At 42.4% G+C, this 27552-nt stretch overlaps 1 protein-coding gene across 4 annotated transcripts in view; it reads left to right on the forward strand.

Annotated features, from left to right (window-relative positions):
* CLEC16A (C-type lectin domain containing 16A) overlaps positions 1 to 27552 on the forward strand; it is a 411773-nt gene that overhangs the window by 264411 nt on the left and 119810 nt on the right. For all 4 annotated transcript variants that reach the window (XM_073542856.1, XM_073542853.1, XM_073542854.1 and 1 more), the window contains exons 19-20: positions 19687 to 19838; positions 22618 to 22822. In XM_073542856.1, coding sequence (XP_073398957.1) covers positions 19687 to 19838; positions 22618 to 22822 — 357 coding nt within the window. The remainder of the gene's footprint in view (positions 1 to 19686; positions 19839 to 22617; positions 22823 to 27552) is intronic.

Consider the following 27552-nt stretch of genomic DNA (forward strand, 5'->3'; position numbering starts at 1 on the left):
GAAAGCCGGAGGAGTGTCTGCTCCAGTAAGGGGGGAAATAGGAGAGCAGGGCAGGCCAGACAGGTTCTGGTAGTGGGAGACTCAATTATTAGGGGAACAGATAGGGCAATCTGTCACAAAGACAGGGATCGTCGAACGGTGTGCTGCCTACCTGGCACTCGAGTCCGACACATCGCTGATCGGGTTGACAGATTACTGGGAGGGGCTGGAGAGGATCCAGCGGTCATGGTGCACATTGGCACAAATGACAAAGTTAGAGGTAGGTGGAAGGTCCTTAAAGATGATTTCAGGGAATTAGGCTGTAAGCTTAAAGCAAGGGCCTCCAAGGTGGTATTTTCGGAAATACTTCCTGTACCACGTGCCACACCAGAGAGGCAACAGGAGATTAGGGAGGTTAATAAGTGGCTCAGGAATTGGTGTAGGAAGGAGGGGTTTGGGTTCCTGCAGAACTGGGCCGACTTCTCAGTTGGCTACAGGTTCTACGCTAGGGACGGGCTGCACCTCAATGGGGAGGGTGCCGCTGTGCTGGGGGAGAAAATGGCTAGAAGGTTGGAGGAGTGTTTAAACTAGGGACGGTGGGGGAGGGTATTCCTTTTATAGGAGGGGAAGACAGTGCAGATAGAGACCTGGGCACAAATAATGGCATTGGAGGTGGAGGTGGCATGGGGGGTGGGGTTAGAACAGTTAATAATTTAAGAAAGAATAGAGGTACAGAGAGATACATAAAGTGCATGTATACTAATGCCAGAAGCCTCGCCAACAAAATGGAGGAATTGGAGTTAATGTTGTTGGAACATAATTATGACATGGTGGGGATATCTGAGACATGGCTGGATAAGAGCCATGACTGGGCTGTTAATTTACAGGGCTATAGTCTGTTCAGAAATGACCGAACAAATAAGCGAGGGGGAGGCGTGTGTTTATATGTAAAATCATCCTTAAAACCCATCCTTCGTGATAATATATATGAATCTAATGAAAATGTAGAGTCCCTGTGGGTAGAGATAAGGGGAGGGGGGAAAAATAATAAATTACTGATAGGGGTTTGTTATAAATCTCCAAAAATGGAAGCTACAGAGAATATCCTCATAAAGCAAATAGACGAAGCAGCGACTCAAGGAGAAGTCATTATTATGGGGGACTTCAACTACCCTGAAATACATTGGGGAACCGAAACCTGCAGTTCCAGCAAGGGTAATAGGTTTCTGACAACGATGAGAGACAATTACCTTTCACAACTGGTTCAGGACCCAACAAGAGGGGGGGCACTGCTAGACCTAATATTAACCAACAGGCCAGACCGCATATCAAATGTAAGGGTTGAGGGTCACTTGGGTAATAGTGATCACAAATTAATAAGTTTTCATGTATCCTTTAATAAGATGTGTAGTAGAGGGGTTACAAGGACACTAAACTTCAGGAAGGCAAATTTCCAACGGATGAGAGATGATCTTGGTGCAATTAACTGGGACGATATCCTGAGACATAAAAATACACAAAGAAAATGGGAGACATTTATTAGCATCCTGAATAGGACCTGTGCACAATATATACCGTATGGGAATAAACATGCGAGAAATAGGAGGAAACCACTATGGCTAAATAGAGCTGTAAGGGGCGCAATAAGAGATAAAAATAAAGCATTTAGAGAATTAAAGCAAGTAGGTAGTGATGAGGCATTAAATAAATACAGAAGATTAAATAAATTCTGTAAAAAGCAAATCAAGACAGCAAAGATTGAGACAGAGAGACTCATTGCCAGAGAAAGTAAAAATAATCCCAAAATATTCTTTAACTACATAAATAGTAAGAAGCTAAAAAATGATAGTGTTGGTCCCCTTAAAAATAGTCTGGGTGAAATGGTGGATGAGGATGAGGAAAAAGCCAATATGCTAAATAACTTTTTTTCAACAGTATTTACACAAGAAAATCCCATGACGGATAACATGATCAGGGATAAAAATTCTCCATTAAATGTCACCTGCTTAACCCAGCAGGAAGTACGGCGGCGTCTACAAATCACTAAAATTGACAAATCCCCGGGCCCGGATGGGATACACCCCCGAGTACTGCAGGAATTAAGCACAGTCATAGATAGACCACTATTTTTAATCTTTAAAGATTCCATAATAACAGGGTCTGTACCACAGGACTGGCGTATAGCAAATGTGGTGCCAATATTCAAAAAGGGGACAAAAACTGAACTTGGAAATTATAGGCCAGTAAGTTTAACCTCAACTGTGGGTAAAATCCTGGAGGGTTTTCTAAGAGATACTATACTGGAGTATCTGGAGGAGAATAACCTTATGACCCAATATCAACATGGGTTTACAAGAGACCGTTCCTGTCAGACTAATCTGATAAGCTTTTATGAAGAGGTAAGTTCCGGACTGGACCAAGGGAATGCAGTGGACGTGGTGTACATGGACTTTTCAAAAGCTTTTGATAAGGTGCCACACAAAAGGTTGATACATAAAATGAGAACAATGGGGATAGGGGAAAATATGTGTAGGTGGGTTAAGAGCTGGCTCAGGGATAGGAAACAAAGGGTGGTTATTAATGGAGCACACTCGGACTGGGTCACGGTTAGCAGTGGGGTACCACAGGGGTCAGTTTTGGGCCCGCTTCTTTTTAACATATTTATGACCTTGTAGGGGGCATGGAGAGTAGAAATTCAATATTTGCAGATGACACTAAACTCTGCAGGGTAATTAATACAGAGGAGGACAATTTTATATTACAGGAGGATTTATGTAAACTAGAAGCTTGGGCTGATAAATGGCAAATGAGCTTTAATGGGGATAAATGTAAGGTCATGCACTTGGGTAGAACGAACAAGTTGTATAATTATGTGCTTAATTGTAAAACACTGGGCAAAACAGTCACTGAAAAAGACCTGGGTGTATGGGTGGATGACAAACTCACATTTAGTGGCCAGAGTCAAGCAGCTGCTGCAAAGGCAAATAAAATAATGGGATGCATTAAAAGAGGCATAGATGCTCATGAGGAGAACATAATTTTACCTCTATATAAGTCACTAGTGCGACCACACTTAGAATACTGTGTACAGTTCTGGTCTCCGGTGTATAAGAAAGACATAGCTGAACTGGAGCGGGTGCAGAGAAGAGCGACCAAGGTTATTAGGGAACTAGGGGGTCTGCAATACCAAGACAGGTTATTACACTTGGGGTTATTTAGTTTGGAGAATCGAAGGCTTAGGGGTGATCTTATTACAATGTATAAATATATGTGGGGACAATACAAAGACCTTTCTAATGATCTTTTTACTCTTTGACCTGTGACGGGGACAAGGGGGCATCCTCTACGTCTGGAGGAAAGAAGGTTTAAGCATACTCACAGACGCGGATTCTTTACTGTAAGAGCAGTGAGACTATGGAACTCTCTGCCATATGATGTTGTAATGAGTGATTCACTACTAAAATTTAAGAAGGGACTGGATGCCTTTCTTGAAAAGTATAATATTACAGGGTATATACACTAGTCTCCTTAATATTGCGTTGATCCAGGGAGCTAGTCTGATTGCCGTATGTGGAGTCGGGAAGGAATTTTTTTCCCCAATGTGAAGCTTACTGTTGCCACATGGGGTTTTTTTGCCTTCCTCTGGATCAACATGTTAGGGCAAGATAGGATATGGGTTGAACTAGATGGACTTAAAGTCTCCCTTCAACCTTAATAACTATGTTACTATGTTACGTTGTCATTCTCCTCTGCCTATCACCCGGAATCCAACGGACAAACTGAACGCACCAACCAGCCATTGGAGCAGATTCTGAGATGCCTGGCCTCCTCCAGACAGGAAGACTGGTGTGAGGTATTACCCATGGCAGAATTTGCATTCAACGGTCGGATTAATCAGTGTACCGGAAAGTCTCCCTTTCATGTCAATTATGGGTTTGTTCCGCAGTTTGGGGAATTTTCCCGTATGGATTCGGATTGCCCTGGTGCCGAGGGGATGGTACAACAATTAAAAACCCTCTGGAAGGAGGTGCAGGGGAACATCTCCAAAGCCCAGAAGAAGTTCAAACATTTTGCAGACAGGAGGAGGGGGGTGGTTCCTGCGTTGACAGTGGGGGAAAAAGTCTGGTTGTCCACCCGTAACATCAAACTTAAAATACCCTCTATGAAGTTGGGCCCCAAATTTATTGGCCCATACAAGATTGTAGAGGTGATCAACCCGGTGGCATACAGATTACAGTTGCCCACCTCCTTCAAAATCTCTAACGTCTTCCACAGGTCCCTATTAAAACCTGTGGGGAGAGTTAGAGAAGATCCCTCATCTGTGGCTCCACCTGTGTTGGTAGAGGGTCAACTGGAGTACGAGGTAGGGCGCATCGTTGATTCGCGGTGGGTGGGCCGGAGACTTCAGTCCCTTATCCATTGGAAGGGATATTCCGTTGAGGAGCGGTCGTGGGTTCCGGCCAGTTCGGTGAACGCTGGTCGACTGGTGCGGGCTTTTCATGCCAGATACCATGAGAAACCTTGGGGTCCAGTGGCCCCCCATTAAGAGGGGGGTGCTGTCATGGTTAGGACATGGTTAATGTCCTGTTCTCACAGGGTTAACTTTTGCCGGCCTCTCTTTGGATCTGGGAGGGGTATTTATACTCACTCCAGACTAGCATTCACTGTCAGCTATACTGTTATTCTGGCTGTGTGTCTGACCGACCCCCCTGGTGTGCGTGTACTGCATTGCTTGTTTGATTCCCGTGTATGACCCGGCCTGTCCCCTCACTCTGAACTCCGTCTCACGTTTTAGGTACTATTGTCTTCTCTGGTTCTGACCTCCTGGCTTGGCTATTGTTACTCCGCTACCGTTTGCCCCTATTGTACCGTCTATTGCTCGTTCTGGTTTTCTGATCTATTGCTACGTCCTGACTATCCGCTCTGTCTAACCCTTTGGTACTGTCCTGCTATCTCGTGCATTGTCCCCGGCTTGATCTGGTTTCCGCCCCTGTCTATGCCCCTTGGTAACTTGTCCCGTAGTTACCTTTCTAGGAGTTTCCCTGCAGCTCCTAGCTCTGTGGAGCTTAGGCCACGCCCCCAGCAGTCACATGCTTCAGGTCCTGATAGTTTGAAGCACGCATTGTCACCGCTGCTGCCCGGCTCCACAGGTATCTTTGAGCACTGTTTTTGTACTCAGGACATGCGCACTGGCTCAGTGAGCGAGTGTAGTGCGGTGTTCCTGACACGGAGCAGCGCCGGAAGAAGAAACAGATGTAGGAAACTTACATTAGTAACACCACACTGGTGGTGGGGGAAAAATAAGTCATAAGTAGGTAATGTCCTATATATATTTTTTTCTTTTTTTATTTGGGAGATGGACCCCTTTAGGCCTGCTCACGATTTCACGATTGTTTCCTTTCCAGAATATTTTATGATAGGCCGTATTGGTTCCCAGAATTGCACTCAGCCGTTTACATACTGTTTTACATGATCTCTGCATTCAGTACTTGGGGTTATGAAATGTTTGTACAAAAGTTTTGAAAATGAAATCCAGGCAAGAAATAATATCCTAATTCTAAATATCACCAGGATGCGGAGTTCTGGCTTTTGATCATGGGGTTTATTCCAGCCCTGCATATTGTATATTTTCTGTGATAAATCTTTCACGCATGATCCAGTCTCCACATCAGACCATTACGTTATGTGGTATTACATTTAATCTGCTTGGTTTACCTGGAAATCCCATTTACCAGCATAGAGCATCTCGGCTAATTCCCCCTTTGTTGTTGCTTGTCCTTTTTTGCTGACTCCTGTCGTCATTACTAGCTTTGTTGATGAGAAAAACGACTGGTGACATATTTGTCCAAGCTGTATGATGTGTTTATTGCTACTTTGGTATGAAAAGCAATGCTAAATGTTAAAGGGGTTCTCCGGTCACAGAATACTGATAACCTTATCCGCAGGATAAGTCACCAATTTGAGACCCCATTTGCTGCGATGTAGCGGAGGAATACAGTGATATATGGCCACGTGACCTGTGTTGTGGCCATGTGGATGTAGCTTTACAGCGCATCTCTCTGTTTTGGTTCCTAGAGGTGCTCCTGAGCAGAAACTTTCTTTATGAACTCAAGAATTCCCAAATGCCACAATATTTAAGCCTTTCGAAACCCCTTTGAAGACAGTTGTCCATTTAAAGGGTTTTTTTGGGCTGAGAAGAAAACTCTGCAGCCATTGTATGTGACCGCAGACTTCTAAATCACGACAGTGTGCAAGGTTCAGACTGTCACGATTCCCTTGTATTCCCTGTTCGAATGCGCAGTCCTGTGACCACATGTATGTGATTTGCAGATCTTGTGGTCTGGTGCCAACTAGATTCTCTTCCACTTCTCAATGTTCTAGGGAAGAGGAGACTATTCGGTACATGACCGGAAGTACGCAGAGCCCACACATACGACCACATGACCGCCCTCTCCATCGTGATTCGGCATTGTCTAGTGACTACAGACGATTCTTCCCAGGCCGGGGACTAGGTAATGCCATATGTTTAAGTCTAGCAAAACTCATCTGAAGTGGTTGCATATGTTGTGACTGGACAACCTTATTAGATCTCCCGGCAGCATTGGTGGATGTATTATTGACGGCAATGATTGAGATCACAGTGATCGTGTCTTCCTCTTGACATGTTTCAGCTGACTGTCGAAGATGACCATCTACTTCTTCGTGTCCCAGAGGTAGAGGTTGCACTAGGCGCAGTGCTTTAGTCAGGTCAAAATGTGCAATGTTGCTTATAATTGGACTAGAATTAAGGTTCAAATTACCGTAAATTCAGCATTTTTTCAGGGTTTTTCTTCCTGCCACTTTTGACTCCTTGCTAACACTGATGTAAATAGCATATCATTAGACAATATGTATTATTTTAACTTCCATTTTTTGTGTTTGAGCTATTGTTTTTTTTTTCCCAAGGTCATTGCTCTATCTAAATATAGAAATATTGTTAAGTAGACCTGTTAATTGCATGCTAGCATCTTCAAACTTTTTTATGCTTTCGACACTACAAATCACGTGATTCTACGAGCAATCTTGGAACCAATTGATCTATAAATCACATGACTTGTAATGTTAATAACGCACTAAAAAAAACTCGCAAACATCCAAAAAGTCATGTACTAAAACATATTGAAGGAGTAGTCAAATTACCTGTTATTGATGACGTAGCTTTATGCTGGGTCATCAGTATCACATCATTTGGGGTCTGCACCCCCAATGATCAGCTGTGACACATCCAGTGGAGCTGCACTGCGCAGCTTAATTCAATTTGTAGCGGCCACTGCTCGGTACAGCAGAACACCTCCGGTGCTAATAACAGCAGAACAATGGGCATGGCCTCAATATCTGATGGGTTTGTGAAATTTTCAATATCTGGTAACCTTTTGAATAGGAGCTAGTCTGCAGTACTCGGCCGCGGACACTACATTTTGAATGGATTTACGCATTGCAACTTGATTGTGTGTGTTTACCAACTGAGCACTGACGGAGTTAGTGACAGCTGATCATTGGGTTTTTGGACCAACCCCCATCTATCTTATGTTTACTACCTATCTGAATGAACTCTTTGAATAAAAACGCTTGAAAAAATGCAAGCTAAAAACAAATGGAAACACCAAAAAACACTGCCAAAAATATTAAAAAAAAAAAAAAAAAGTGTACAAAGGTAGCCCTATAAATAAAACGTGCTATTTAAAGGGCTCTGTTACAAATTTTGCCACACTTTTTTTTTTTTTTTTTTAAATTGTTGATAAACTGCATCACATTCCCACACCATCCACCCAGGAGAGTGAGGGTGAGAGGATCCCTTTAAAAAAGTAAAATGTTCCCCAGAATTTTACTTGTAATGTATATCCATTTTCCCCTTATTCTTATTCACTACCTCTTCCTTACTCTTGCTATTAATCACCATTTTCTCTGATTTTGCAATTTCAGGACCAAGTTATACAGTCTAGTTCTTAAAGGCTTATTCAGGACTATTTAATTTCCCTATGGGGCTAAGCACTTACCGACAGGTAGTTGCTACCTACCTGCATGTTCTGCATGCGGCCATCTCTCTCAACCCAGACTAGTCACGGACCGCTCCTGGCAACAATTTCTCTACTTTTTGTGACGTCACAGCGACAGAGCAGTTCCTTCTCTTCTGGCTTGCTCTGTTGAATGCATCGGTGAGCTGGTTGTTAATCAAGATGACGTCGGTAGTGACACCCTGTCCACAGAGCGAAGATGGAACTGCTCTGTCAATTTGATGTTACCGAAAGCAGGAGAATCACCAGCAGGGACTATCCATGACGGAGTCAGGAGAAAGCATCGCAAGGCAGAACAGGTAATTAACAACTACCTGCCAATAAGTGCTTAGCTCCAAAGGGTTAAAAAAAAATAAAATAAAGTCCTGGATAACCTCTTTTTTTATATTGGGTCAACTTAATACACTTCCAGATCCCTAGTGGACACAAACGAGCCTCTACATTTTAATAATTCGTCTCGGTCCAATATCTAAATAATTTAGGGCATCTCCAAATCATATGGAACCAACCACCTTCAATATCGACCACATTTTGGGCGGTTTGGTAAAGCTTGATCAGTAATCTTAAATAGAAATTTGGAAGCATAATATAATTGTCCCAGAATCTTTACCCATGTCCAACCAAGCTCCTACCTTTATGGAGCCAAGTTCTTTTTTTTTTTTTTTCTTTTTTTCTTTCTATTTTTCCTTAGATTTTTTAGTTTTATTAACTTTTTAAACACTTTATCTTCTCATCCTTTATTATTATATTAATTGCACACAATTGATTTTTGGTAAATATTTACCTCCGTTGATCTTTCGTTACTTTATTGCTAAAGCGTTTTCCTTGTAGATTAGTAACTTATACATCCGAAACCTGCATTGGTTACTTGTACAGTCATGGCCAAAAGTTTAGAGAATGACACAAATATTATATTTTCACATGATCTGCTGGCCTCTGGTTTTTATGTGTGTTTGTCAGATGTTTTTATCACATACAGAAATATAATTGCAATCATATTATGAGTAACAAAAGGTTATATTGACAGTTAGAATGAGTTAATACAGCAAGTCAATATTTGCAGTGTTGACCCTTCTTCTTCAGGACCTCAGCAATTCTCCCTGGCATGCTCTCAATCTACTTCTGGATCAAATCCTGACTGATAGCAGTCCATTCTTGCAAAATCAATGCTTTTATTTTGTCTGAATTTGAAGGTTTTTGTTTGTCCACCCGTCTCTTGATGATTGACCACAAGTTCTCAATGGGATTAAGATCTGGGGAGTTTCCAGGCCATGGTCCCAAAATCTCTATGTTTTGTTCCCTGAGCCATTTAGTTATCACCTTTGCTTTATGGCAAGGTGCTCCATCATGTTGAAAAAGGCATTGTTGATCGCCAAACTGCTCTTGGACGGTTGGGAGAAGTTGCTCTTGGAGGACATTCTGGTACCATTCTTTATTCATGGCTGTCTTTTTAGGTAAGACTGAGAGAGAGCCCATTCCCTTGGCTGAGAAGCAACCCCACACATGAATGGTTTCAGGATGCTTGACAGTTGGCATGAGACAAGACTGGTGGTAGCGCTCACCTGGTCTTCTCCGAATAAGCCGTTTTCCAGATGTCCCAAACAATCGAAAAGGGGATTCATCAGAGAAAATGACTTTACCCCAGTCCTCAGCAGTCCACTCCCTGTACCTCTTGCAGAATATCAGTCAGTCCATGATGTTTTTCCTGGAGAGAAGTGGCTTCTTTGCTACCCTCCTTGAGACCAGGCCTTGCTCCAAGAGTCTCCGCCTCACAGTGCGTGCAGATGCACTCACACCTGCCTGCTGCCATTCCTGAGCAAGCTCTGCACTACTGGTAGCCCGATCCCGCAGCTGAAACACTTTTAAGAGACGGTCCTGGCGCTTGCTGGTCTTTCTTGGGTGCCCTGGAGCCTTTTTGGCAACAAGGGAACCTCTCTCCTTGAAGTTCTTGATGATGCGATAGATTGTTGACTGAGGTGCAATCTTTCTAGCTGCGATACTCTTCCCTGTTAGGCCATTTTTGTGCAGTGCAATGATGACTGCACGTGTTTCTTTAGAGTTAACCATGGTTAACAGAAGAGAAACAATGATGCCAAGCACCAGCCTCCTTTTAAAGTGTCCAGTGGTGTCATTCTTACTTAATCATGACAGATTGATCTCCAGCCCTGTCCTCATCAACACCCACACCTGTGTTAATGGAGCAGTCACTGAAACGATGTTAGCTGGTCCTTTTAAGGCAGGGCTGCAATGATGTTGAAATGTGTTTTGGGGGATAAAGTTAATTTTCTAGGCAAATATTGACTTTGCAAGTAATTGCTGTTAAGCTGATCACTCTTTATAACATTCTCGAGTATATGCAAATTGCCATTAAAAAAAATGAAGCAGTAGACTTTGTAAAAATTAATATTTGTGTCATTCTCTAAACTTTTGGCCATGACTGTAGGCACATTGCAACAGTAAAACACTCAATGTACAAGTGCCCTAGCACTTTTGGCCTAAATATTCTCCGCAGAGAAGGAATATATGGATTTTTTAAATTTAATAAGCGTAACTGTCAGGGGCAGCTATATCATTGATGCAACCTGTGCAGGCGCTCAGGGGCCCAGAAACAAGGAGGCCCTTTTCCATCTCCAAATCTGGTGGAAGTTATGCATCATGATAAGCTATTGGCCTGCAAAGGGCCCATATATTGTCCTTCCACAGGGGCCCTTTTTTTGTCTGAGTCCACCAGAAGGTCCCATATCGGCACCATCCTAATGCCAGGCCTGCCTGTGAGGATGATGATGATATGAAATTATATCATGAAATTATTCTGAACCAAGACTTTGGCAATGATGGGAAATGTTAGCCAACTGGGAGGGTTCAGTGGGTAACTGAAAATGTTGTGTATGAATGCATGCATTACGCAAAATAAATTAACTTTATTATCTTATATGATCTTATGTTATAATATATCTTATATTCTCTTATATTATGAGGAATTTAAAAAAAAAAAGTCATTTTGTTGCAAGGGACTCTGAATATGAAGAATACAGAACCCAACATGAAAAGGAGAAATAATGGTTTTCTCGCCACAATAAAATGAGCTCACCGCAGCAAGTTTGGTTTTGTGAGCGGTAAACAGATGCTATTTATGGAGAGCCCCCTCGTGTACTGGGAGCTAAATCGGCATGTTCCTGTGTTCAGATATGAGTCAGGTGTTCCACAGAATGCCAGACCAGAAATCTGGAGGGTCCGATTACAGGAAACCCTACTAGAGCCTACATACTGAGTGAAAAAGTGGCTCTGCTCACCGTGAACCTCTTGTAGGGCGTCAAGTGGGAAGACCATTTAGTCACATCTAGTTATCTTTTTTTTTTTTTTTATTTTGCACAGTATGCTTTATTTACAGCAGAACATGCCTGCATAGGGCCCTCCTAAAACATTTCCCTGCCTGTTAAAAATCATTACTTTACCCCTCAGAAAGACTCAGCTTGTGATCCCCTGCGGTTCTGTCTGTATCCTCTCTTTTGCTTTCTCCCCTGCCCAGGAGACCCATGCGGTCCTGTCTGTATCCTCTTTTGTTTCCTCCCCTGCCCAGGAGACCCAAGCTGTCCTGCCTGTATCCCCTCTTTTGCTTCCTGTCCTGCACAGGAGCCCCAAGCAGTCCTGTGTGTATATTCTCTTTTGCTTCCTGTCCTGCACAGGAGACCCATGCAGTCCTGTCTGTATCCTCTCTTTTGCTTCCTCCTCTGCCCAGGAGACCCATGCAGTCCTGCCTGTATCCTCTCTTTTTTGCTTCCTACTCTGCCCAGGAGACCCAAGCAGTCCTGTCTGTATCCTCTCTCTTGCTTCCTGTCCTGCACAGGAGCCCCAAGCAGTCCTGTCTGTATATTCTCTTTTGCTTCCTGTCCTGCCCAGGAGACCCATGCAGTCCTGTCTGTATGCTCTCTTTTGCTTCCTCCTCTGCCCAGGAGACCCATGCAGTCCTGCCTGTATCCTCTCTTTTGCTTCCTCCTCTGCCCAGGAGACCCAAGCAGTCCTGTCTGTATCCTCTCTTTTGCTTCCTGTCCTGCACAGGAGACCCATGCAGTCCTGTCTGTATCCTCTTTTGCTTCCTCCTCTGCCCAGGAGACCCATGCAGTCCTGTCTGTATACTCTTTTGCTTCCTCCTCTGCCCAGGAGCCCCATGCGGTCCTGTCTGTATCCTCTCTTTTGCTTCCTGTCCTGCACAGGAGACCCATGCGGTCCAGTCTTATACTCTTTTACTTTTCTGCCAAGCAGTCCTGTCTGTGTACTCTCTTTGCTTCCTCCCCTGCCCAGGATCTGTGGTCTGATCAGACCATGTTCCTGTATGGTCAGACACAGCCATTACACAGTACACAGCAGGGGCACATTTATACAATTATCTCAGCACAGGAACATTTTTTCCAACACCTCCAATTGTGGAACTTTCATTTTTATTCAAGATCTATTGATTAAAATGAACTTTATTCGTGGGGAAACTCCTTTAAAGGATACCTATCATCACTACAGATGCAGTGCGGAAGAAAAATGTACGCTTTTGCATATACTCATGTGATTCCGACCTAATGAGGGGGTCGTTATATAGGGCAGGTAACCCACCTACCAACATACCTATACAAAATAATTATAAATAACCAGATTTTAAGCAGCCTTTTTTTAAAGATTTTTTTAAGAAGACAAAAATAGTCTGTAATTTACGGTATTTTCTTCATAACTCCGCATAATTGTGCTACTTTTTGGGCCTGAGGAAATCGGCATTATGTAAAAAGTACTTATAGTATGTCTACCTGTGCCCTATTGCTTTGGTAAATGTGGGGATCCCACTGAAAGCTATGTCCTTTTTCATGCTGGCAAACCCAACAAATGATTCAAGAAGGAAGCTCTTGGGGAAACATCAGTGTTTTTTTCTGAAGTGTCATCTTTTAGGCTTTTGCATATGTGTCATTTCCTGAACTTGTGCTCTCACATAGGAATGCATGTGTTCCTTATTGTGCATGTTATTTCGCACTTTGTCATGTGATTTTCAGAGCAGAATCCACCTGAAAAATATATAAATATGTACTCCAGAAAGGCATGTTTTTAGGAACCCAGTTTGTTTTTTTTCTACCATATTTCTTCAACAGTTTTGCTTTCAGCTGTATTTGTGGTAAAAATAAAGTTAGTCGATAGTTACTATTTAAATTCCTTGAAGTACCACTGCAACAACCCTGCAGAATCGTCACCGGGCTCTGGTGCATTTACATTGTAAATGAAAATGAGTGGAAATAAAATAATGTATGGATAAAGCTAGTCAAAGTACTTTTTATGGATTTGTGGATTTTTAATGGAGAGTTTTTTCCTGACGCTCATTTTAATTGCACAGTGCCTGTTATGTGGTGGATTCAATCAGGACCCACTTCAAAAAGTGACATGAACTTTTTTTTTCTCCTGCCAAGTGTTTTTCAAAACGTCTCCAAAAACAAATATTCAACTAACTCCTCATATGACAGCAAAGTGGATTTCCCACAGTAATGAATTGGAAGATTTTCCCAAGTGCTTTTTAAATGTTTTTTTTTTTTCTTTATTGATGGGTACTGATAATAAGCGCTTAGAAAAACTCTACAAAAATCTCATTGTGAATGTAGCCTTAGCTGTAGCAGCAAAGTTTTCGAAAGGCCTGCAAGGAGCATCACCACTTTTTCTTTTTATTTTTTTTTAATACTCTACAAGTTTGATCAATATATTTGGTCCGCTCTTCTTGTTGGGTTGATCTCTTAAGGTGAGACCTTAGTGATTGCCTGCCCCATACCTAATAAATATGAGCCAAGTGCATGCATGGAAGAATTACATTGGACACAAAGTCAGATGCGTGGTCCTCTCTCGGCGAGAGCTGGCTTTATTCGTACAAACAAAAGATCATGTATCATACAGGAAGAGGGCGTCGCACAGCTTGTAAGCAGCCATCATGTCAGTCTGTGATTGGTCCATGCTAGGTCTGTTCCATATATGGTCTTCAGTGTATCTACTTCACCTTCCAAGGATTCCTTCCAGGGCGTAGTTCAAGGATGCAGACGCCATCTTGCCACACCACATTTGAACTAGCTTATGTAAGGTTAATAATTGATTTCATTAGCCATTCTCTCCTTCACGTTCTCGTACACGGTAAAATGGGACGTGTGAATGAGCTCTTAGTCTGTATGTATAGTTGTGTTTTATGTATGATATGTAATGCTGACTTGCTCCATGTCAAGATGTCGGGCTAATTTACTCATGATCGGAGATGATACCATTTTTTGTTGCACAGAGCAGCCTCCATTGTGCTTATCCTGTTGTCATTAACAATTTCATCACATGGAAGCCAAGAGTTACTTCTTCTAAGAGGGGTCCATTGTTACATTTGTCAGGCAGGGCTATTGATCTGGGAGTCAATGATTCTTGCGCACAGTGAGGACTTTTCCGAGAAGAATACTCTAGGCAATCTATAAGAAGAGCCATGTGGGACGCAGCTGAACAGTAGTAATTGCTTAGTTCAATGACCGATGTCTTCAGCAGGGCCTCATAAAGGTGTACTTATATTTTCTAGCCTCCCAAGCCATTGAGCGTTGCAGGAACTTTATGATGAGTGACGTCCTAGTACATGAGGATATAGCAAAAAATGTATTATAGGTGCTTCCCGTAAATCCAGTGAAAGAAGGCGGTCAACAGAATGAAAGTGCCAGGATCCAGTCTTTAAAGCATATATATCTAGAAATAGCTGGTTTCCTTGATGGAAAATCTTAGACCAGCCATAATTTAGCAGTGCAGCGATGTAACGAGTTTTTTGCCACTGTGTATTTTTCTGTAAAAACAAAAAAAAAAGTATCTTCGGGTGCCCTCACATTGCGTCTAGGGTCATGTTCGCTGGTTGGTCCGAGCCCCCCTCCCCCCGCAAAACAGGATCCGGACATATGCGCCAATGAGGCCATAGACTATAATGGTGTCGGCAGAGCGAATGTGTGCTCTGAGATGCTTCATTTTCGGGTGTGTACGCCTACAGGAGTGGGACACCCAGACGCAGTCTACTACATCTGAGCGTCTCTTGAAAATTAAGCACATCAGAGCACACATTTGCTGTGCCAGCACCATTACAGTCTATGGCCTCACTGGCGCTTATGCCTGGATCCTGTTTTGCGGGGGGCGTGGTGGGGTTCAGACATATGCCCCAACGGGGCCATCAAATGCAATGTGAAAGCATCATTACATTTCACAAAAATGAATGGGATCTATAGAGATCTCATGCCCACTGTGCTTTTTTTTTTTTGCCCAGCATAAACTGACCTGCAGTGCGCGTTTCATACCCAAAATGTCAGTTTCTCTTGCGGGTATACTGAGTTTTATGTGCAGATTTTTCCCATAGAATTGCATTAAATGAGGAAAAGCTGCAGAAACTCACTAAAAACTTATGTAATCTGCATATGAAACTTTGTCAAAGCCAAATACTAGTTGGTATTAAAAAGAAAGCCGCTTTACTTAGATCATGACATACCAAGAACAGGCAAAAATAAAATTGCAGCATTACAAACATAAGGCTATGTAGATACGCAGTGTGCACTGCGATGTTTTGAGGTTTTTTTTGGAGGGGTGGATCAGGTGTGTGATTTGTCTATAGTACATGTTTAATAAAGTTACAGAAACACAGTAAGTTAAAAAAAAAAAAAAAAAGCTGCAAAAGCCCGTTTGCTCTTATTTTTCTGCACTCTCTTTGCTTGCGATGTAAAAATTGACACGCTGCAGGACACAAATTCAATCAGGAAAAAAAACAATCCTGTGCATGAGATTTATGAAATCTCCTAGCTTTTGCTGATACTGTAAAAAGCAACTTCTTTTGTGCAGAAAAATGCTGCGTGTGAACATAGTCTAAAAACGCAGTTTAAAATAGCCTAAACTCGATGAAAAACAAAAATCGTAAGTCGTCTAATTTTCCAAATAGTCAGAAAAATGGTGGAGAAGATCTACAACACCAAAAGCGGACCAAATACTCATTGTGGGAACATGGCTTGATACGGACAAGTATCCTGCATGAACGAGCAACTACCGATAGCGTAACAACTTGACCGGTGATCATTTAATCACCCTTTTATAGAACAAACCGCATTGGGATTAATATGTTTATTCGGTTGGTAGCACATGCACTGTGTGTCCGTCATGCAGTCAGCAATGACAATTTTTGGACCTCATAGAAGATGCAGTCATCTGGGAAACAAGGGTTTGCTCGCAAATCAGTTGATCGCTGCCATAACTACACGCCAGTTGTCGTGAATGAGCATTAGGGCAGTGTTATATGACACAACCACAGGCAATGACCATTTCAGCTCTTGGCATCTGCACATTTGCAGACTTACTGTTTATAAAGGTTGTGAGATGAGTCCTTGTTCTGTGGTTTTGCAAAGCGGCCACTGTTCCATGAACACGATTTTGCAGCCACCATATTCTGGTATTAATCATTGCACAATATCAAGTTGAGTGACAGAAATGGAATCCTTGGGTCTGGACATCCACTTGGCAGAGATTTTGTGTGCGTCTCCACATAAAAGGTGTTCTGCAGAATCAGCCAAGGCATTGTGTGGCTGGAGGTTAGCCACCTGTAGGGTTATCACTTCTTTGTTTCTGTAGAGAAAACATGCAATTCCTTGGAATAGAAGGAAACCTGTGGTTTCTGCAGAGCTGTTGACCGCTTTCATGTCGTCCTCTGAAATGTATGCACGCACCACATGCCTCTCGCATTTTCCTATGCATTCACTAGAAGTAATTATCTGGAGTTCTCAAAGGAAAGCAATTTAATAGCATTACCAAGTTATTTCCACTGAAATCCTTTACCCCCCTCAAGCTCTTTTCTATGCTGCCATTGGCAAAGGAATTTGCTTAAAGTGAATCTCGCAGTAGATTCACGTCACTCCAACCACAGGCGGCATAAATCCGAAAATAGTTCTGTCGTTTCAGCCAGGTATGTTCTCCCTAAACACACATGTAAGGAGAGACCTGTCACTCAAAGGGAGCAGGGCGTAGAGAAGATGCCAGGCACCAGCCTCTTGGATTAGTCACGCGAGACACATTTTCCCTAGTCAGCTACCTTTTGTCTGAAATGCCAAAGGTTTTCCGTCAAATTAACTAATTAAAACGTAGCCCAAAGGAGTTGTCTGGTTTACAAAAACTTCAATACCCTTAAAGTAAATGTGGAAGTGAGTCCATGGCCTTGAAAAGCTTGTTAGAGGAATGAGAAGCTGCAAAGATATTCTCTCGAAGAAGCAACTGTGTGTATGTCTATAGTATATAATCTTATACCATATACTGTGCATGTTTTTATATATAATATAGTATCACTTAAAGGGGTTGCCCACTACTACGCAATCAGTATGTTTGCTCCAGTAGAACACCACCACCTGTACTCCCCTCCAGTGCCAGGGCCGTTCCAGCGGTGTGAGCACTGGCTCTCCTGGGACTTTGTGAAGAGCTGGCTTCACTCTCCCATCCTTTAGATGAATCTGGCATCAAGAGGAAGTCAGAGCTGCGACTGGATGCTCCCTTCCTCCTGACGTCTTCTAAGTCCAATGAATGGGATAGTGAAGCCAGTGCTGACTGGCAGCAGGGATTGCGTGATGTAACAATGTCATATGAGCCCTGGGAGAGCCAGTGCCAACACCGCCAGAATGGCACCAGAGATGAGTAAGTGTTGTTTTACTGGTGCAAACATGATGATTGGGGTTGTCTGAGTAGTCGACAACCTCTTTAATGTTGCGAGTAGGTGTGTGTATATAGCTCTGGCAAAAAATGAGACCACTTTCAAATGTTCAGTTTGTCTGATTTTTCTCTTTATAGGTATTTTTGAGTAAAATGTAAATTGTTCTTTTATTCTATAAACGTCTGACAATATGTCTCCAAATTTCCAAGCAATAAATTTTGGTTTTTTTTCTGACTAAGAAAAATGGTCAAAATTTAAAAACAAACAAACAGTGCTTTCATTTCTCAAATAATGCAAAGAAAACAAGTTCATAATCATTTAGAAACAAAAATACTAATGTTTTAACTCAGGAAGAGTTCAGAAATCAATATTTTGTGGAATAACCATGATTTTTAAAAACCGCGTTCATGCGTCTTGGCATGCTTTCCACAAGTCTTTCACACTGCTTCTAGCGCAAAAATGTAAGCAGTTCTTTGTTTGATGGCTTGTGACTATCCATCATCCTCTTGATTACATTCCAGAGGTTTTCAATGGGGTCCAGGTCTAGAGAATGGGCTGGCCATTCCGGCAGGAGGCAATAAGGTGGACATCTTCCGACCCACTCTATAGATGTCTACATAAAACCAGCCCATGTATGCAACTTTAACTTAACTGTCACAACATGTAATGTGCTAGGGGAAAATACTCTGACACCTATCTACCTTCATATACAATCTATCTATAACCACTTTGGCGGATTTAGGGAAAAAGAAAACTTGGGGGAGCAGCAAGAATAACATGAGTGCAAACCTTGGTACTTTTGATGCGGTGACAGGTCCTCTTCCTTAGAGCGTGTCTGTATATAATATAGTATGTGAATATTTATATTTGTAGTATTGTGTTTGTATTATGCCTCTAGTATTCTTAAGAATTGTGGTTCATTTCTTCCAGAGGAAGAGAGGTTTCCGAGCACTTAGGCCGCTTCTGCAGAGCAAACTGCACGCTACAATTGGTGGTTTACACTGAGCCTTTTAATTAACATTATTGATCTCTGCAAGCCACCAAAGCAATTACAGTAAATGGGCAGTGAAGTGTGTTTCCACGCTTAGGATACAGCAGGCAGCGCTCCAGCAGTATTTACAGAGAACAGGATTGCTGCTGCTAATGTATTTTCTTCTCTCTGCTTCGAGGTGCTGGAAATTACATAGGAATTCACCCGAATTAATGACTGACATATCTGTCAGCTAGACTGGTGTGAATAGGTGCATACCAGGAGGAGTTGCCTCCATATACAATATACAAAAAAGGTTGCACTCTATCATGCTAAAGCATGCCAATGTGGAATATGTGAAATGTGAATAGCAATACGGCTTTGGAGTATTAGGGAAAAAATATGGACGCTTGTCCACATTCACCCAGGAATTCAGACATCAGCCTTAGAGAGGTATTTACACAGGTCAGGGACCCATCAGACTGAGACCACCTTGATGATGGTTGATGGGCAGATAATATTTGGCCAAATTTTATGCTAAGCGTCTCATATTTTTTCCTAATACTCCAAAGCCGTATTGCTATTCAGATTTCACATATTCCACATTGACCTGCTTTAGCATGATCGAGTGCAACCTATTTTTGTTTATCTGTCAGCTACTAATAAATCTATCCGGTATGTATGTGTGTTGTGGACTGAAGAATTACATGTGTCGCTACCTGCTCTCTGCATTGTATCATGTCTCTTAAATACTGTTGGACCTCTGATCTGAGGCTCTGGGGTATGTGCAGGACTCGGAGTGAGATAAACCCCCTTCATAATTTACTGCTCCTCACAGATGACTTCAGTGGAAATATTAGTGCAAGATGTCAGTCATTCCAAAATGATACTTGCGGAATGACAATATAATAAATTGCCATGAAATAAACAAAACATAAATTCAGATCTATTACTTAGCAATCCTTTTTTTCTTACTTTAGATAACAGTGATTTAATAGCGTGCACTGTAATAACGAAGGACGGAGACCAAGTTCAGAGATTCCTGGCTGTGGACATCTATCAGATGAGCCTGGTGGAGCCGGACAGTAAAAGACTTGGTTGGGGAGTGGTGAAATTTGCTGGATTATTACAGGTCAGTAATAGAATTACGACATTTTGACTTTATGCTTACATTTAGTGCTTGCCTGGTACGACCACTCTACTGGAAATATGGGACAGGATTGGATTGATGTCTACAAATGCAATGAGAGGGTTGTGTCTTCCGAGATAACTATTTTTAGTAGAAGACCACTCATTATTTTTTCGATCCTCTTTTCTGGCACCGATAGCAAAAAAAAATAATTTATCTGTATTTTTTATTTTCTTTTTTGTACGCTTTTTTAATAAAGAGTTAATATTCTGAAATTAAGCATGTTTTGAAAATCTCTTAGAGACATTAAGGAGTATAAGCAAACCAGTTTATCACTCAATTCACTATTTAGTTGATTTCACATACCGGTATTAATATGATGCTTATTGTGTAGGATCCAATAAAACTTTGCGACATGTTGAACGGTGTAATTTTTAGACCAGAGATTGACAAAAATCATACAGAGGGCATCAGTGTCGGACTGGGGTGCCAAGGGCCCACCAGTAAAAATGACTTTGGAGGCCCACATATCACCTGCATACAAATATTACACTACCTTCGTTTACAAATTTACCTGTGCCTCTATATAATAAACTAGCTAGTTTAGTTAGTCAATGAAGAGATGCTGCTCTTTCTGTACACAGTAAATCATGAGAATTATGGCAAGTACTTCCCATATAGTGGGGTTGGGGCCCATGTTTGCACAGGGGCCCACCAGGGGATTCCCCTGTTCCCCTATGGGCCAGTCCGAGCCTGGAGGGCATTAACCAAATAACATGCGGTTTTATTGCATTTTTTGTGCTCACCTTGTAATGCTATGAAACCACAGCAATTGAATAACCCTAGATAGCAATACCCCAGCTGCTGCTGCCCTGCTGGTTGGATACACCAACATCTATGTGTACCAAAGGGAGAAATGCGAGTGTGCTGCACTGCTGGTAAGATATTCACAGAATACAGGTGAATAGAAATAGATTGTAGGTCGAACTGACCTCTTTCTCCGAGGAATCACAATAAACACCTACTTAGAAACGCGTGGGAATAAGCTACAATCTATTATTCATCTGTAGCCTGGGAATTCCTTACCAGCAGCGAAACACACCTACATTTCTCGCTTTGGTACATAATTTTTAGACCAGACATATTTTTAGACCTCGTTTCTCACAGTGGCTCATGCTGCTTGATAAATCTTGGAGAAAAGTAGACGCCTTTATCTAACTTTACACCACTCATTTGTCGACTTACTCTTGTATTCTTCCTGAAATATCTGCAGTCTTGTTTGTGGGCTGTGTCTGATATTGCAACTCCTCATTCCTGTGTATATTGTGCTGAGATGCAGTACCAGACACAACCTGTACATGATACTGTATTTGGAAAAAAATGTTTAGTCTTGTTTGTACAGCTATTGTCATATCATGTTCTTAGATAATACAACCTTAAAGGGGTTGTCCGGTGAAAACAAGTTATCACCTCTAAATAGGAGATATGATAACTTGTTGATCATTGTGGAATCTGACTGCTGTGACTTCTACCGATCGAAAGAATGGGGCACTTTTATCCCCATTAGAATGTATTGACTGTAAGCATGCCTGACTGCTGCTCCATTCACTCTCTACGTGGCTGCCGTTTGGCTTTTTTTGCAGGCCCATAGAGAATGAATAGAGGGGTGGTTGGGTGTCCAACCCACTGCTCCATTTTGTAAAGTTGATAAAAGTGCTGAATTGGAGATAAAAAAATTACACTCTGCCAATCGATTACCAGAGGTCAGACCCCTTCCCCTCATGGATCAGAAAGTTATCACCTATCTTTTGGATAGGCAATAACTTCTTTTCACCAGACAATCCCTTTAATACAGTGAAAAATGAGGATGAATGAACTCATGGAGATCAACATCCAACACTGCGGAGACACCATCACATGTTTCTCAACGCAGTGATTCTAGAGCAAAGCCCCCATCCCTTATGGGAAATATGTAAAGACATGCAAAACACAAGCCGCGGAGACACCATCACATGTTTGGGCGGCACGGTGGCTCAGTAGGTCCTGGGTTCGAATCCCATCAAGGACAACATCTGCAAGGAGTTTGCATGTTCTCCCCGTGTTTGCGTGGGTTTCCTCCGGGTACTCCGGTTTCCTCCCACATTCTAAAGACATACTGATAGGGAATTTAGATTGTGAGCCCCATCGGGGACAGTGATGATAATGTGTGCAAAACTGTAAAGCGCTGCGGAATATGTTAGCGCTATATAAAAATAAAGATTATTATTATGTTTCTCAACGCAATCAATGACTAGCCAGGTCTTTCCCCGGGAAGGAACAACCACGGGAAGGGCAGTCTCCAATGAAGGAAACCACCTATGCCAAAACATGGTATCCATCCACAGACAGCTGTTTCGGGGTATTGCTTGCGTTGAGAAACATGTGATGGTGTCTCCGCGGCTTGTGTTTCGCAAATCCCTTTAATACAGACTCAGCCGACAGTAGCTTACGGGACATAATAGAATATATTCCAGACTTTTGTTTCTAAATTGGGTTGTAATGAGAGATACAGTCAATCAGTTCTGTGCAGCCGCCTGACCCATGCAATTAACTCTTTTATCTTTTCATCGGCACTGGGGTTGTCTGTTTTTCATCCCATTATATTTTTATTTGTAGAAAAATATGATGTTACAAATAAAGTAATATGTGCACAGGTAAATAATACACATCATATATGATACCCAATAAATAGCTTTACAGATATGTACATTGTTTTAAAGCAATGTCTTATCCTATTTTCTAGGATATGCAAGTAACTGGTGTAGAAGATGATAGCAGAGCTTTAAATATAACTATCCACAAACCAGCATCTACGCCTCACTCCAAGCCATTTCCCATCCTTCAAGCTACGTTCATCTTCTCAGACCACATCCGCTGTATTATAGCCAAGCAGAGACTTGCAAAAGGGCGTATTCAAGCCCGACGGATGAAAATGCAGAGGATATCTGGTAGGTGCCATGTGCTTTCATCAGTTGTTCACTTTTATAACCACATATTTATAATTTGCTTGCTGAAATTGTATCACTTTTCTAAAGAGATTAAAGGTTTATGTCCGTGTTTGGTAGGATCTGCCGTCATATAACCCCAATACACAAGTTGCAGAAGCCTACATTTAAAGGGGATATCCAGGACTTTAAAAATAAAAAAAAATGAATAAAATGTGCTACCTACCTGCCTGTTCTCCGCCGGCACAGAGTGGTCAGAAACTTCTGCTGACGTCATGTCAATACAGCGGCTGTTTATTTTTCTGTTGACAGGGCAGGACTACTGGGGTCATGCTAATTGACAACTGGCTCTCCGCTGCCTAATTGGAGAAGCCGGCTGTCAATTAGCATGATGTCAGCAGTCCCGAACTGTCAAGGGTAAGAGAAACTGCTGCTCAGTTGACAAGGAATAGCTCTGGCAGGAGCCATCAGTGATCGGCGTCGGGTACAACAGACAGGTAGTTGCCTCTGTTAGCAACTTCATGCCTTTTATTAAAGTCCCGGATATCCCCCTAAAGCTTCTATTAACAGTGCAGGCCCCATCTACCAGCTGTGCAAGGACAGTTCTCTGGACCAATAGATCAATACTGTACTGTTAAGGCCGACATTAGGGAGGTGGGAAAACTGGCCAATTGCCCAGTGTCTCAAACCTCATAAAATGGTGTGGAATGTAGCACAGCCGTGTAAAGCGGTGGACAAGTCGGTTCCCAGGCCAGTGTATATAAGAATAAAACTTGGCACTCAACTTAATAAGAGAAGCTAAAGGAAAATTTTATTGCAGTCCGTCCGTAAAAAGACAAGACTTTTCGGTCTCACATGGTCCTTCATCGGTCCGACTGCTAAGAAGATGAGTGGAGGTAGCTATGTAATGAGTTGTTACTGCAAGCCTGTAAAGGTAGCAGGTGGGTATAATTCAGAAAGCCCTAAACAAAGGGTCACAATAGGATAAGAGTGTCTAGTGAGGTCGACGCCGCTTTGATGCGAGCAGGACCCGCATACCCCCGCACAGACGCGCATACCCGCGCGCATACCTCCTCACAGGCCCCGCATACCCGTGCACAGACCCGCACACAGGCCTGCATACCCCCGCACAGGCCTGCCACACACACCATACTGCCACACAGTGTCGGCGCATGCGCAGTTTAAAAAAAACAAAAACTGAATCCATCACAGGATTCCATGATTTGTTGGACAGCCACGGATCCGTCACCCATAAGCTTCCATCCTAGCAAAAATCGGACAGCGACGGATTCGTCGCTATCTGATTTTTCGACATACACAAAAAACGTTCCTATGTCCGTTGTCACCGGCCGACGTACAAGGAATTTCCGACGGATCTGTTGAACGACGGATGAAACATGCGGCCATCCGTCGCTAATACAAGTCTGTGAGAAAAAAACGGATCCATCGGCATCAGTCGCTGGATCCGTTTTTTTTCAAAATTCGACGGATTGTGACTGATAACAAAAACTGATAGGTGAAAGGGGCCTTAACTGTGTGAAATCCTGTTGTGTAAATGGAACCTAAATGTTTCTGTGTGACATGCTATATGTGAGCCTTTTGGGCCCCACTTTTAACTTTTGCTCAGGGCTCCACTTTGTCTGGCACTGTCCCTGTGACATGTAGCTTCTTTAACATGTGTGTATATCGCCACGTGCGGCACGATGACCAGGAGACGGTCTATCTGGTGCCAGGACCATTTCAGCACATACGACATAGTTCTCCAATTGCTCTGACAACACAGACTGGAGCCTACGAGATGACAGGTGAAGACTCACAATTGGGTGTGTGATTAGGAACACCGACGTTACGGTCAGAGGTTGGCGTTCTGTTTCTTTTTCTGTGTGTGATGGTACAAGCATGTATATCGCTTTATTTCTGCCCTGTTACAATGTAGGGAATCACTTTCCATATAAAGCATTCTAGAATCACACTCCAGGAAAAAGAAAGACAGCAGTGACTGCGATCTTGCCAAAAACTGCTTGCTTTTAGTGGTGGTGTTCTCTGCTTTACTACGGTAGTCTTTTATAAATATGCCCCAATAGCTCAGAATAACGGGTGAATCTTTTAGTGCCTTACACTAGACCTCATTGCTGTCTATTTGCCTTAATAAAGAGACAGTGAAGGTTATGACTGGCCAGTGCCCAGGTCTGCACATAACCTGCAGGACTTTTTTTTTAATATTTGCTTCTTTAGTGCAAAATTAAAGGTTGTCCAGTACTTTATATTGACTGTTTATCCGTCATGAATATCAGATCGGCGGAGGTGTTAAGCCCGACTGTCCTGCCGATCAGTTGTTAGAGGAGGCCTGATGTGCTCATTTGTGGAGTAGAAAAAAAAAGCTCCATAAACTATATAGAGGTACTGCAGATCCACCACTAATTGAATGAATAGGCATGGATGTGCATTACTTGCCACCACCATTATATAGCTGAAGGCGCCATGTAGTTCCACTCCACGACTGAACACATCCAGACTCCTCCAACAGTTGATCAGCGGGACAGTCGGGTGTAACACCCTCACCGTTCTGATATTGAAGACCTATCCTATGAATAGGCTATCTATGTAAAGTGTTGAACAACCCCTTTAGCAACTTTTCGAAAAAAAAATTTAAATTCGTTTATTAACCATAGGCAGTTATATAATACACACATCCAGTACAACATGTTGAGTTTGATACAAAATGGATATAAGTTCAGACAACATAAAAAAACATGAAGTATAATATATGCATCGATTGTGTGTAAATAAAGCAAACATTACATCAACTGAATCACAGTAGTATTGTATTATTTTATTGTATTATACCAGTGATAAAACCTGCCTAGCTTCTAAACTCTACCTACATCTACCAAGCTAAACTATTCTGCAGCCTACATCTATATAATGAGTAGTTTACTGTGCGACATCTCCGCTCTGCAAAGTGAGGTGAGAGGAATTCCACCTCTCCCAGATCTTCTCAAATTTATCTGGGCACCCTCTATTCTGACACAGTGTACGTTCATATGGGATAATCGAATTTACTAGATTGATCCAGGACCCAAGAGAAGGAGGCGAACCCCCCATCCACCATAATGCTAGTATCTTCTGTGCCATGAACAGTGTCTCCCATAAAAAAAATCCCAACATAATGACCTCATGCGTCCTCATCCCACACTCCAAAAAGACATATCAATGGCTCAAGGGGGAACTGGGGTTTGTACCAAGGATGTTAATAATGATGTCACCCCTCTCCAGTGTTGCGCAACAACAGGACAGCACCAGATCATATGGATAAAATCTGCACCTATTGAGTGACATCTCAAACATTTCGACGACGGGTATCGGCCCATCTTAAAGAGTCGAACTGGAGTCAAATATGACTGATTAATGATATATAACTGTATCATCCTGTTGTTGGCAGACGGAGATACGCATATTGGTGACTCCAGGATTTCTTCCCATTCCTCATCCTGCGCATCTGGGATGAGCCCCTCCCATTTCTTAACGGAATCCAAGGCACCTTCTGTCCCCACTGACAACATGTATGTATATAGAGAGGAGATGAGACCTTGAGGGCCCTGTGATTTGAGAATCCCTATCAGGGGTAGAGACGAAATGGCATTAACGGAAAAATTGGGATCTCGGGACACCGCAATTAACCTGTAATTGCTCAAAGGATACCAATGTTCCATGATCATATAGATCACCTATCGTAGAGACACTATACTGAACCCAGAACTCAGCGGAAGGATGTTCGAGTAATACAGGGAGATAGTCAGTCATTATTCCATAGGGGCATTTCACCTACAACATCCCCGAATCCAACCACTCCCTTAATCTGTCTCCATATCGAACGTGTCAGACGGAGCAGAGGCAGCAGCTTCGGGACATTCACTTTCCTCATTTCCAAAAAACCCAGTGGGCAGCCGATCCCTGTAGCATGAAGTAGATGACTTTCAGAATTTGGGAGATGACCTCCAGGCATCCATGTAGTTATGGCCTTGGTCTGTCCAGCTAAGTAATATAAAAAGAAATTGGGTAACGCTGCCCCTCCTCCCCTCTTGGGCCTTTGTAGAGTGGTTAGTTTAAGTTTAGGTCTGGCTTTCCCCTAAATAAAGGATGTGATTTGGGAAATAAAATTGGCAAAAAAGGACTTTGGTACCACCACCACACTATGTTGGAGAGTAACTAAGTTTAGGGAGTAATATCATTTTAATTAGATTGATACGTCCGGCTACAGAGAGTGGAAGTTTACCCCAAATCGCAAATTTACCTTTGACCGTCTCCAGCAATGGTTGTATATTGAGCTGCAGATCAAATTGACTACCTTGAGAGATATGAACACCCAAATATTTAAAACTGGCTACAATGGGCAGTGAGGAGAGTGTCTCAAGTCGTGGCATCAGAGCATGGGAGAGAGGCATCAAAGCAGATTTCTCCCAATTTATGTATAGGCCAGAATATTTACTGAATTTATCTATGGTAGTGATCACTCTTGTCAGGTTCTCTTCTGCTTTGTCCATAAGTATCACCATATCATCAGCATATAGGCCTATGGTATCCGTCCGACCCGCTATTTCTATACCAGCAATATTGGGGGAAGATCTTATACGGATTGCCAGCGCCTCAATAGCAAGAGCAAACAGGGCCAGGGAAAGGGGACACCCCTGTCGAGTTCCCCTGTACAATGAAAATGATTCAGATATGGAGTT

The sequence above is a fragment of the Dendrobates tinctorius genome, unplaced genomic scaffold (assembly GCF_039654945.1).
Source record: "Dendrobates tinctorius isolate UK_male_01 unplaced genomic scaffold, ASM3965494v1 ptg000129l, whole genome shotgun sequence".
Classification (NCBI taxonomy): domain Eukaryota; kingdom Metazoa; phylum Chordata; class Amphibia; order Anura; family Dendrobatidae; genus Dendrobates; species Dendrobates tinctorius.